The sequence below is a fragment of the Salvelinus alpinus genome, chromosome 6, assembly GCF_045679555.1.
Source record: "Salvelinus alpinus chromosome 6, SLU_Salpinus.1, whole genome shotgun sequence".
In the NCBI taxonomy this organism is placed as follows: domain Eukaryota; kingdom Metazoa; phylum Chordata; class Actinopteri; order Salmoniformes; family Salmonidae; genus Salvelinus; species Salvelinus alpinus.
The window spans coordinates 79,261,096-79,274,886 of record NC_092091.1 but is presented as its reverse complement, the minus strand read 5'-3'; the positions used below and the strand labels follow the sequence as shown (position 1 = coordinate 79,274,886).

At 41.5% G+C, this 13,791-nt stretch overlaps 1 protein-coding gene across 1 annotated transcript in view; it reads right to left on the bottom strand.

The window, feature by feature from the left end:
* Nucleotides 1-10,608, bottom strand: part of LOC139579769 (interferon-induced very large GTPase 1-like) — a 28,112-nt gene extending 17,504 nt beyond the window's left edge. Inside the window, 9 exon segments of the mRNA XM_071408590.1 lie at nucleotides 3,219-3,488; nucleotides 4,357-4,626; nucleotides 4,852-5,118; nucleotides 5,196-5,465; nucleotides 5,672-5,714; nucleotides 7,007-7,304; nucleotides 7,599-7,691; nucleotides 9,933-10,049; nucleotides 10,376-10,608. Coding sequence (XP_071264691.1) covers nucleotides 3,219-3,488; nucleotides 4,357-4,626; nucleotides 4,852-5,118; nucleotides 5,196-5,465; nucleotides 5,672-5,714; nucleotides 7,007-7,304; nucleotides 7,599-7,691; nucleotides 9,933-10,049; nucleotides 10,376-10,482 — 1,735 coding nt within the window. The 5' untranslated portion in view covers nucleotides 10,483-10,608.
* Nucleotides 10,609-13,791: the final 3,183 nt, after the last annotated feature.

Sequence of the window (13,791 nt, the reverse complement as noted above, 5' to 3'; positions counted from 1 at the left end):
ACTTTCCAAAGGAAACAGGCATAGTTACTGTATGTAGCCTACTGTAAGTAGTACAACACAAAAACTATGGTAAACCCAGCTATACACTGTGTGGGTAAACAGTAGTGTAATAGAGATGTCAGTTTCTAATTAAGAGATAGTTATTGTCTGTACTGTAAAGTGTAACAACGATAGTATACACAGGTACAATCAAATCAAATGTTTGTCACATGCACTGAATACAACAGGTGTAGACCTTACCTTGCAATGCCTACAATCCCTTAACCAACAATGCAGTTTTAAGAAAGAGAAGAGTTAAGAAAATATTTACTAAATAAAATAAAGTTAATTTTTTTTTGAAAAAAGTAACACAATAAAATAATAATAACGAGGCTATATACATGGGGTGCCGGGAGCGAGTCAATGTGCGGGGGTACAGGTTAGTGGAGGTAATTAAGGTAATATGTACATGTAGGTAGGAGTAAAGTGACACTTGCATAGATAATAAACAGAGAGTAGCAGCAGTGTAGAAAAAAAAGGGGGGGGGTCAATGCAAATAGTAGCCATTTGATTAACTGTTCAGCAGTCTTGTGGCTTGTTGGTAAAAGCTGTTAGGGAGCCCTTTGGACCTAGACTTCCTGAGGGGGAATAGCTATTGTCGTTCCCTGTTCATGACTGTCTTGGTGTGTTTGGTCAATGATAGTTTGTTAACAATGTGGACACCAAGTAACTTGAAGCTCTCGACCGGCTCCACTACAGCCCACTCAGTGTGAATGAGGGTAAACTCGATCCACCTTTTCCTGTAGTCCACGATCAGCACCTTTGTCTTGAGGGACAGGTTGTTGTCCTGGCACCACACTGCCAGGTCTCTTACCTCCTCCCTGTAGGCTGTCTCATCTTTGTCGGGGATCAGGCCAACCACCGTTGTGTCGTCGGCAAACTTAATGATGGTGTTGGAGTCGTGCTTGGCCACGCATTCTTGTGTGAACAAGGAGCACAGGAGGTGACTAAGCAGGCACCCCTGAGGGGCATCTGTGTTGAGGATCATCATGACAGATGTGATGTTGCCTACCCTTAACACCTGGGGGCGGCCCGTCAGGAAGTCCAGGATCCAGTTGCAGAGGGAGGTGTTCAGTCCCAGGGTCCTTAGCTTAGTGATAAGCTTTCAGGGCACAATGGTGTTGAATGCTGAGCTGTAGTCAATGAACAGTATTCTCACATACGTGTTCCTTTTGTCATCTGTGGATCTGTTGGGGCGGTATGCAAATTGGAGTGGGTCTAGGGTTTCTGGGATGATAGTGTTAATGTGAGCCATGACCAGCCTTTCAAAGCACTTCATGGCTACAGACGTGAGTGCTGCGGGTCTGTAGTTATTCAGGCAGGTTACCTTGGTGTTCTTGGGCACAAGGACTGTAATAGAGCTAAGATGTGAGTTTCCATTGGAAACTATGACAGTTACTCTCTGTACTGTAAAATAGTGTAACAGAAATCTAACCCAGCAACTGTGTGAATAACAGTGTAATCTCACTATGGTGGCATAAACAGTGTAATAATACTCTGTCTATAGTAAACACTGCACAATACTGTATGATAGTATATAATAAGACCTACAGTATCAGCCTTAGTCTCATACACTATCCGTGAAGGGACGTTCTACCCAACACACGTTTATAAGTTATTTCTTGCTATATACAGGTACGTGTAGGTTCAGGTTGGCAGGACTTAAGGGAAAATGTGTTTATATCTGTGCTTAGTCCTGCAATGTTCACCTCTCGTTAAGCTAGCTACTTTGCATAGCTCGTTCACCATGGAACACACAAGATAATAGGCAAGATGGCTGCTCCCTGTGAGAGAAGAGATGTGGTGCACCTCGCAACACCTCCCGGAGTGAAACACACAGTCTCCCGATCTTGCAGGTTAGGCGCGGTCCCCGAACCCGAAGGCTATAACCGGGAGGGTACCGGTGGACAGACAAGTCTCACAGACAACTAAGACAAACCCTCAGCGCCGCAATACTGGAAGACCAAACCAAGTATCGCCCAGGTTGGTACACTGTCACAAGTAATTAAAACAGAGACAAAACCCAAACCAGATGGCACAAGCCAAACCAAGTTGGGGGACAGCAGAGCACCCAGCTGGTAAGGCTAGCTAGCTGCTCCAAGCTACTGAATAGCTGCAGGTATACTTCTGCTCTTACACTCTAACATAGACCTCTTACCAAGCCACTTCTCTCTGGAATGAGCCGAGAAAAGGAAAAGGAGGAAGTAATGTGTCGGCAGCTATTTAAGGGGGTCAGCCTCAGTACCACCTGGTACACGGGACTAATCTGAAATCTTTACTCAGAATGTATTCTGCCGCACGGAAGTATATCATATTGGAGTGGTTCAATATAATGCTACATGACTCTCTGGAAAAGAGTCGTAATGAAGCTAACACAGTCAAGCAGACAAACTGGGCTGAGATGTTTCATGGCCTGGCTTAGTGAAAAGGGGACAACTATCTGTTTTGAGACACTACAAAAGAAAGGTTGAAAACTATTCAGGGGAGTTTTATGGCAGTGTGAAGAATATTAAGGGTGGAATGTACAGGCTCAACAGCTACACGGGTCTCTGTACCCAGTTAAACTGATACATAACGACCCCCCTCTGAACCTTTCCTGGTGTTTAATGAAAGACTCAACATCCAACAACATCTTCAGGGGCACCGTTAAACAACTGCAGCGACAGGGGAAGGACAAGGCAACGTTCCATGCAGCCATCAGTGATTAGGACCACGAGAAGATAAAGAAGTCAACAGCAGTAGAACCAGACACCTGAGGGGCTCGTAATAAAAACTTTACAAGAAGAGGCACAGAGGGTAACTAACAACTGGCTTTAACCCAGACTATATTGTCTGGTGAAAGGATGAAATAAAACTAAGTTACTCATTAAAAGTACATTTTTAATGAAAACATGTAGTTAATATTTCATGTTATTATTATTATATTATTTTAATATGTTGGTAACCATTTTATAAAAGCAATAAGGCCCTCGAAACAGAGAATTATCAAGGAAAAACACCCTCCTAAGAACAGCCCTTAGTCAGGAGTTATTCACACGATAATCCACACGATAATCCACAGGTTCTCAAGCCTTATTACTTAAATATAAATGAAAAGAATGCTGTGAATATAAATCCTGTCCACAATAACAAGTGTTTTATACTGTAGTGCTGATAAATTAAGTAGGGTACATCCTTACTTGTAGTCAAAGTTGTTGACACCAGTTGACTTTGCGTTCCATTTTCCAGCACAGTGCAGACAGTGACAGAGTACTGAGTACCACATTGCAGCTCAGAGAGAGTGATGCTGTGTGAAGATGTGGTAGTGATGTGTGGTTCTGTCCCTGGACAGTGGTAGGAGATCTGGTAATGATGTTGGGTTTGGTCCAATCCTGGTGGCTGGCTCCAGCTAACAGCAGCTGATGCGGTGTCCACTGAGTCAACAGTCAGCTGGTCTGGAGCAGGAAGTACTTAGGGAAAATACATTATTGTCAGGGTTACAGTTTAACTCTAGAAATATACTACAGGAGGAAAAGTAGAATAAGTCCAGGGATAAACATGTATGAACCATGCAGCCATCAGTGAGCAGGACTACGAGAAGATAAAGAAGTCAACAGCAGTCGACCCAGACACACCTGGGGCTCGTAATGAAAGTGTGGTTCAAATCAAATCAAATTGTATTAGTCACATGCACTGAATACAACAGGTGTAGACTTACAGTGAAATGCTTACTTACGAGCCCCTAACCAACAGTGCAGTTTAAAACATATATATACGGATAAGAATAAGAGATAAAAGTAACAAGTAGTTAAAGAGTAGCAGTAAAAAAAATAACAATATATATACAGGGGGGTGCCGGTAAGAGTCAATGTGCGGGGGCACCGGTTAGTTGAGGTAGTATGTACATGTAGGTAGAGTCAATGTGCGGGGGCACCGGTTAGTTGAGGTAGTATGTACATGTAGGTAGAGTTAATTAAAGTGACTATGCATAGATGACAACAGAGAGTGGCAGTGGTGTGGAGGGGGGAGGGGGGCAATGCAAATAGTCTGGGTAGCCATTTGACTAGATGTTCAGGAGTCTTATGGCTTGGGGCTAAAAGCTGTTTAGAAGCCTCTTGGACATAGACTTGGCGCTCTGGTACCGCTTGCCGTGCGGCAGCAGAGAGAACAGTCTATGACTAGGGTGGCTGGAGTCCTTGACAAATGGCTTTTGCCTGGACTATATTGTCTGGTGAAAGGATGACATGAAACTAAGTTACTCACAAAATTACTTTTTTTTTATATGTTGGCAACCGTTTTATAAAAGGTGCTGATAAATTAAGTAGGGTACATCCTTACTTGTATTAAAGGTTGTTGACACCAGTTGACTTTGCGTTCCATTCTCCAGCACAGTGCAGACAGTGATAGAGTACTGAGTACCACCTTGCAGGTCAGAGAGAGTGATGCTGTGTGAAGATGTGTTAGTGATGTGTGGTTCTGTCCCTGGACAGCGGTAAGAGATCTGGTAATGATGTTGGGTTTGGTCCAATCCTGGTGGCTGGTTCCAGCTAACAGCAGCTGATGTGGTGTCCACTGAGTCAACAGTCAGCTGGTCTGGAGCAGGAAGTACTAAGGGAAAATACATTATTGTCAGGCCTACAATTTAACTGCAGAAATATATTACAAGAGGAAAAGTAGAATAGTAGTTGAAAAAGTATTAAAGGCCAGCTTGCATTCCTTTAGATATGGGAAGAAATAAGCTTAAAACAGATGTTGGATTTATAATGTAACAAAATGTCTCTTCTGGTTACTGGTAAAGAGATGAGTTGTAACAAGGTGAGGTAGATCTCTTACTAGTGCAGATGGTTTTGGAGACAGGTTCACTCTGTTCTCCATTCTTCAGCACAGTTGAGATGCTGACAGTGTACTCAGTACCAGGTTGCAGGCTTGAGAATGTGTTGTGACAGTCTTTAGTATTCTCTGCATGGAGGTCAGTTACTGAGCTGTAGTAGGATATGAGGAAGCGCTGTGGGACTTTCTCCATCCCTTCAGCCTTGGTCCAGTGGAGAGTGAAGGAGGTATCTTTCAAATGGTCTACCTTTAAGTCTCTGGGTGGAACCACTGGAACAAAAATATTTTTATGTTAAGAAGATCCATAACAAAATCTCTCAAAACATGACTAAAACCAAACTCTTTACCTGTGGATAACGATGCTGAGACCCATCTGCTTTGTCTGCCATCTTCTCCCTCTGTGGCCACACTGAACTGATACTTTTCACCAGGTTGGAGACTGCTGATTTTAAGATTAAACCCGCCTTTCACTTTTGACGAGTCCGTTTCCCCCAGGTCACACCCCCAGGTCACTCTGAACTGGTGTGGCCCCTTCAGCCCCTCAGGAGAACCCCAGCTCAGAGACACAGAGTCTGACGTCACTGACAGGACCCGGATCTTCCCAGGAGGGGGCAGCACTGGTGAAGACATGACAGGAGAGAAAAAAAACAGACTTCATTGGAACCACAAATGCATACTACTTTATCAGAATTTAAGAAGTAACAAATTATTTCTCAAATAATAATTAAAAAAAATGGTATATACATAATTGTTCACAAGTTATCACTAAAGATCTCAAAGAACAACTTTTGGGTCAGTTAATTATTGATTGTACATGACTTACCGTCGACCGACTCTGGCCTTAGGCGTTGCTCTCCATCAAAAGTCTTGAGCAGTGGAAACAGAGTAAGAAATCTTTTAATTGAAAAGACTAAATGTTTATAATGCAAAACAAGCAATGATAAAGCTTGTAGCTTGAACTTGCATAAACAGTATTAGCAAATCTTCTGTAATAAGTACACTACATTGCCAACAGTACGTGGACGCCTGCTCATCAAACATCTCATTCCAAAATCATGGGCATTAATATTAAGTTTCCACTAGATGTTGGAACATTGCTGAGTGGACTCGCTTCCATTCAGCCACAAGGGCATTAGTGAGGTCAGGCACTGATGTTGGGTGATTAGGCCTGGCTCGCAGTCGTTGATCCAATTCATCCCAAAGGTGTTTGATGGGGTTGAGGTCAGGGCTCTGTGCAGGCCAGTCATGTTCTTCCACACAGATCTCGACAAACCATTTCTATATGGACCTCGCTTTGTGCACAGGGGCATTGTCATGTTGAAACAGGAAAGAGCCTTCCCCAAACTGTTGCCACAAAGTTGGAAGCACAGAATTGTCTAGAATGGAACAAAGGGGCCTAGCCCAAACCATGAAAAACATCCCCAGAACAATATTCCTCCTCCACCAAACTTTACAGTTGGCACTATGCAGTCGGGCAGGTAGCGTTCTCCTGGCATCAGCCAAACCCAGATTCATCTGTTGGACTGCAAGATGGTAAAGCGTGATTTATCATTCCAGAGAACGCGTTTCCACTACTCCAGAGTCCAATGGCGGTGAGCTTTACACCACTCCAGCCAACGCTTGGCATTGCACATAGTGATCTTAGGCTTGTTTGTGGCTGATCGGCCATGGAAACTAATTTCATGAAGCTCCCGGCGAACATTTAGTGTGCTGACGTTGCTTCCAGAGGCAGTTTGGAACTCGGTATTGAGTGTTGCAACTGAGGACACGCGCTTCAGCACTGTGGTAATGTTCTGTGCGCTTGTGTGGCCTATCACTTAACGGTTGAGCCGTTGTTGCTCCTAGACGTTTACACTTCACAATAACAGCACTTACAGTTGACCGGGGCAGCTCTAGCAGGGCAGAAATTTGACAAACTGACTTGTTTGAAAGGTGGCATCCTATGACGGTGACATGTTGAAAGTCACTGAGCTCATCAGTAAGGCCATTATACTGCCAATGTTTGTCTATCGAGATTGCATGCCTGTGTGCTCGATTTTATACACCTGTCAGCAATGGGTGTGGCTGAAATAGCCGAATACACAAATTTGAAGGGGTGTCCACATACTTTTGGCATTATAGTGTACATTCAGGTATAATGAGGGGGTAAATCAACTACCTGTTTTCCAGCTTGTTTTATCTCTTCAATGATCGTGTCATGACCTTTGTGCTTTGTCACTGAACACTCCAAGCAGATCAGCTTCTGGTCTGTCCTGCAGAACACCTCCAGAGCTCTGTGGTGTTCCTGACAGAGTCTCTCCTCCAGGTCTCCAGTCACCTCCACCAGGGTGTGTCTCTGCAGTGCTGCTATTGTATAGTGCTTCCTAACGTGGGTCTCACAGTAGGACACACTGCAGGTCAGACAGAACTTCACAGCTTGGACCTCAGAGCAGATATCACAGGGTACCTCTCCTGGCCTGGTTGGGAATCGGAAATAACATTTATCAAATACATTGATCACAAGAACCTGACCCATTCAGTTTAACACATAATGGCCTGATAATATAACACATGGTAACCGTCCTATAACTATCTGTTATCATGATAATATAACACATGGTAACCTTCCTATAACTATCTGTTATCATGATAATATAACACATGGTAACCTACTCATCATATCTTCTGTGCATTTGTCTCACCTTCAGTGACAAATAATTAAGTTTTATTTCTAATAAGACATAGGCTCAAAGGAGTATGGAAAATATTACCCTTTGAACTGAAAAGGTTGATTCATGGATTGGTCACTTTTCATTGATAAATAACCAGATGAAACAGACTCTGCCATCTCTGGTTGGGCCCTGCTAGTAGTACAAGACAGTCATGCAACATAATACAACAATGAATAATGAGTCAGAACTTATCATTTTAGTTAAACTAATTTCTACAGACGTAAAATTATTTTGATCCTTTATCCATTTATCAAATATATTGTTGAACAGAATATTTTCTCTGATGTTTACACTGCACTGCAACATTAAGATGAAAAAGTAAACCATGTGATAACTGAAGATATAGATTTATAGTTGGTTATTACTAAATTATACAACAGGTGGGTCTAATCCTGAATGCTGATTGGTTAAAACCGCATTCCAGTCGGTGTCTATTCTATAAGTTACCACCGGCTAAATCTATGACGTTAAAATGCCTATTTACTCTGTTCCATCTGACTGCACAATCCACTATCTCATCAGTGCATTTCTTTAAGACTAACATTTAGTTTTCTACATCGGACATTTGTATAAACCTTGTTGTCTGTCTCCGACATTCGCAACATTGTTTCAATATTGAAATTCGATATCCTGCTGTCCCATAGTAATGAACATGTAGGGGTCAGGATGAGACAGTGTCAGAGGAATTTTATAATTCCTTTATGTGCTCATTAATTAAAATCACTCTGTTTGTTTCTAAGAATTTGTAAGATCCTTATTAACATAAAATAGACAGGGAACAGTCTTATTAAAAATAGATAATAGTATTTATTCTCGGAGCACGCTCCCATTTAACCTTAAACAACAGTTTATATACAAAATATGACGTCATTGGTTACAGAATAAAGCTCCTCCTCTTGACCAAGATAAAACCGGTTCAAAAGTTCATTCCAACTCACCAGCGCACACACATGACACACAATATCAGTTATTCTCCTGAAGTCTCACTATAATTTATTACCACTTTAGCAGACAACTCAAGATAATGGAAGACCTAAAAAGTTACTCACTGCCTTATCTAAACATCCCAGGGCTAAGTCGGGTCGGTTCAACCATAGTTTAACGATCCTTTTTGTTTACTTTATAACCCACAGCACAAACCTCTCTAACTAAGTTGGAATGGTGTTTATTATGTTTTAATTACTCCTTGTTCATACTACATAATCCCTTCCTTATGAATTAACATTATTAATCAGATATAATTATACAGGGTAGAGTTTAAATTAGTTATAGTTTTATCTAAATGTAGAAATTGTTTAGTCATTATTCATAAAATTCCTAACAGACAGACAGGCAGTGTTTCTCAGCCAGTTGAAATCATGAATCAGCTGGCATAATTTTTATGGATATATACAAAGAAATGTCAATTGAAAAAAGGTCAAACTAAACAAAATGCAGCTAGTTTAGTCTGTCCAGCTTCAATTTGAAGTGATTGTGTTAGCTGTGTGGTTGGCTAGCTCCTCTGAACAACAGTGTCCTGACAAGAGAGCACATTTTCTATGCCAGGCGAAATCGCTTCTCATTAGCTCATTGTTATGGGTGTATCCAAATAAATGTCACTAGAAAACAGTTTAAACAAATTAAAATGCAGCTACTGTTGTTATTCTGGCTGCACTGTTTGACGTGACTGTACGTTAGCCGTAGTTGGCTAGCTGGAAAGCATGGGATAAGAGCGTTACCAGCCAGTATGGCAATGAAACATTTTGAACGAACGACTGGGTCACGTCTCTGGCAACCGAACCAATAGAACGAACAACGACTACACAAGGCAGGTAGCCTAGTGGTTAGAGCGTTGGACTAGTAACCGGAAGGTTGCAAGAATGAATCCCTGAGCTGACAAGGTAAAAATCTGTCGTTCTGCCCCTGAACAAGACAGTTAACCCACTGTTCCTAGGACGTCATTGAAAATAAGAATTTGTTCTTAACTGACTTGCCTAGTTAAATAAAGGGTAAAAAAATACAAATAAAAAAACAGCCGGCTTGGGTAGCAACCCTAGATTTGTGTCGGGACTATATCTTGTGGAAGAATTAAATAGTATGAATAAATTAATCAAAATAAAGTTTTTAATGAAAATATGTAAATCATTATTTGAATATGTTGGTAACCCGTTGTATAACAGTGATAATGCCCTCGAAGCTGCTGTTCGGGCCTAACAACACCCATGCAAACATATGCTCCAAACACCGACTTCTCTGGCATTATCACTTAATTATAGAGATGGTTCTAAATATGTGAAATATGTGAATAGCAGTAATGTGAATTGAAGCTTCTCTTCTAGACAACTACATGTATAACATCACTGTTCTATTTCCTGGTAACATCTAGAAACTCACCCTTTTCTTTGTGAAGAGGCCCCCTCTTTGAAATTAAGAGGGCGATCCATAGATTCACCACTCTTCATTGATAAACAACCAGAGGAAACCGACTCGTCTCTCTCTGGATGGACACTGCTAATAATACAACACAAATCAAATCAAATGCAGCATTACAGAAGTGAACTAACTTTGGCCCTTGGTTTGTCCTCAGTCATTTACGCTAACCAAATCTTTTATATTTTCAGTTAAATGTACTGTGCAGTAACTCTGTGTCCTTCTAAAAATATATTACTTATAAAATAGGATACAGATCTAAGTCTTCAACGAGCACTTGTGTGCACACACACACACACACACACACACACACACACACACACACACACACACACACACACACACACACACACACACACACACACACACACACACACACACACACACACACACACAAACACACACACCTCTTCATATCAGGGTCCATGATCTCATCAAGATCCTTGTTTGGTGACCCATCCTTCAGTCTTTCTTTAGTGATGGCTCCACCCTCAGCCCCCTGCTGATAACTCATTATAACTCTCAGAGAGGAGGTCTCACAATCCTGAAGAGGACTGGTCTGGTCCCATAACAATCTGATGATAACTCATTATAACTCTCAGAGAGGAGATCTCAGCATCCTGAAGAGGACTGGTCTGCTCCCATATCAATCTGTAAATAAGAAGAGTAAACAGCATTATATTAAAACGTTTAAATACAAAAGCCGAGTAGGCCTACAGTTGGCCTGCTGTGCTGGGGATTTAAATTGACGTTATAATGGCATTCTGTAAAGCATTTGGTACAGAACGCAATTGTGAAAAACGCAAATGGCAGAAAACGTGTTTATGAATAATATCATTATGTAAAAAAATATATACAGTTGAAGTTGGAAGTTTATATAGACTTAGGTTGGAGACATTAAAACTTGTTTTTCAACCACTCCACAAATGTCTTGTTAAACCTCTCTAGGGTACGTGGGACGCTAACGTCCCACCTGACCAACATCCAGTGAAAGTGCAGGGCGCCAAATTCAAACATCAGAAATCTCATAATTAAAATGAATCAAAATTACAGGTATTATACACCATTTTAAAGATAAACGTCTCCTTAATCCAACCACAGTGTACGGTTTCAAAAAGGCTTTACGGTGAAAGCATACCATGCGATTATGTTAGGTCAGCACCTAGTCACAAAAAACATACAGCCATTTTCCAGCCAAAGAGAGGAGTCACAAAAAGCAGAAATCAATCTTTAGAATGTTTTTATCATAAATCTTCAATAATATTCCAACCGGACAATTCCTTTGTCTTTAGAAATGAAAGGGAACGGAGCTCGTGCTCACGGCTGCACGCGTGACAAAACTAAAGGTTTTCACCAGACACCTGGTTCAAACAGCACTTATTCGCTCCCCCTTCACAGTAGAAGCCTGAAACAACGTTCTAAAGACTGTTGACATCTAGTGGAAGCCATATGAAGTACAATCTGACCCCATGGATACTATATATTCGATAGGCAATTACTTGAAAAACTACAAACCTCAGATTTTCCACTTCCTGGTTGGATTTTTCTCAGGTTTTCGCCTGCCATATGAGTTCTGTTATACTCACAGACATCATTCAAACAGTTTTAGAAACTTTTCTATCAAGATCTACTAATGATATGCATAGCCAAGCATCTGGGCCTGAGTAGCAGGCAGTTTACTCTGGGCACGCTTTTCATTCGGACGTGAAAATACTGCCCCCTACCCCAAAGAACTTTTAACAAGCTATAATTTTGGCAAGTCGGTTAGGACAGTAATTTTTCCAACAATTGTTTACAGACAGATTATTTCACTGTATCACAATTCCAGTGGGTCTGAAGTTTACATACACAACGTTGACTGTGCCTTTAACAGCTTGGAAAATTCCAGAAAATGATGTAATGGCTTTAGAAGCTTCTGATCGCTCACCGACATAATTTGAGTCAATTGGAGGTGTACCTGTGGATGTATTTCAAGGCCTACCTTCAAACTCAGTGCCTCTTTGCTTGACATCATCGGAAAATCAAAAGAAATCAGCCAAGACCTCAGAAAAAAAATTGTAGACCTCCACAAGTCTGGTTCATCCTTGGGAGCAATTTCCAAACGCCTAAAGGTACCACGTTCATCTGTACAAACAATAGTGCTCAAGTATAAACACCATGGGACCACGCAGCCGTCACACTGCTCAGGAAGAAGACGCATTCTGTCTCCTAGAGATGAATGTACTTTGGTGCGAAAAGTGCAAATACATCCCAGAACAACAGCAAAAGACCTTGTGAAGATGCTGGAGGAAACAGGAACAAAAGTATCTACATCCACAGTAAAACGAGTCCTATATCGACATAACCTGAAAGGCCGCTCAGCAAGGAAGAAGCCACTGCTCCAAAACTGCCATAAAAAAGGAGACTACGGTTTACAACTGCACATGGGGACAAAGATCGTACTCTTTGGAGAAATGTCCTCTGGTCTGATGAAAAAAAAATAGAACTGTTTGGCCATAATGACCATTGTTATGTTTGGAGGAAAAAGGGGGAGGCTTGCAAGCCAAAGAACACCATGCCATTCGTGAAGCACGGGGGTGGCAGCATCATGTTGTGGGGGTGCTTTGCTGCAGGAGGGACTGGTGCACTTCACAAAATAGATGGCATCATGAGGACGGAAAATTATGTGGTTATATTGAAGCAACATATTAAGACATCAGTCAGGAAGTTAAAGCTTGGTCGCAAATGGGTCTTCCAAATGAACAATGACCCCAAGCATACTTCCAAAGTTGTAGCAAAATGGCTTAAGGACAACAAAGTGAAGGTATTGGAGTGGCCATCACAAAGCCCTGACCTCAATCCTGTAGAAAATGTGAGGGCAGAACTGAAAAAGCTGAGTTTAAATGTTTTTGGCTAAGGTGTATGTAAACTTCCAACTTCAACTGTATAGCCTCGCTACTGTTATAGCTTCACTGAGTTGTTCAGTAAGGCAATTCTACTTCCAATGTTTGGCTGTAGAGATTGTCTGGAACGGCATAAATGGATTGGAGTCAAACACATCAAACATATTGAAACTCTGTTTGACTCCATTCCATTTGTTTCCATTACAGTCATTACAATGAGCCTGTCCTCCTATAGCTCCTCCAACCAGCTTCCTCTGCTACGGAGTAGTATGGAGACACTGTGTTTGCGAGATGCCGGACAAAAGGCAGTTTTAAAACTTTTCCACTACCCCTGCCGTGACTAAGGACATCCCTCAAACAAACAAAAACCGACTGGTAAATAGTTGCTTTTTAGATATGTCAGTCAGGTGGCTAGATGCCGACAGAGACTTCTGTTACAGGAACGTTGAAGGGCTCTGGATAATATTACTTAGCCAGCTAGAAGTATGAAGTAAGAAGCTGACGTTAAACAGAGCCTATCTCAGCAGGAGAAAAAATAGTTGTCACAATACTTTACAGAGAGTAGGCTACTGAGACAGAGAGATGTGGCGCTCAGTGTTGAGGCTGATACAGGCAATGCATGCAGGAGGAAGCAGAGGAGACAGAGGTTAGTACAGTGGTTCCCAAACTCAGGTCTGTACTAATCTTATCAAACAAGTTACGAACTTTAAAGTTACGAACTTAAAAAAAAAAAAAAGATATGTTTCAATATGAACATCTTCACATTCCCCATCTCCCCTATATGCCTACATTAAAATGCAACCAATGTGGTTTTAAACATGTCCTATGTTTTTGTTCTGGTGCTACATGTCAGTGTGAATCACTTCACATATCTCCCCTCTTTCAGTGTATAACGGTACAGTTGTATAGCTAGGCTATGTGTTTCTAGATTGATTAAGGTG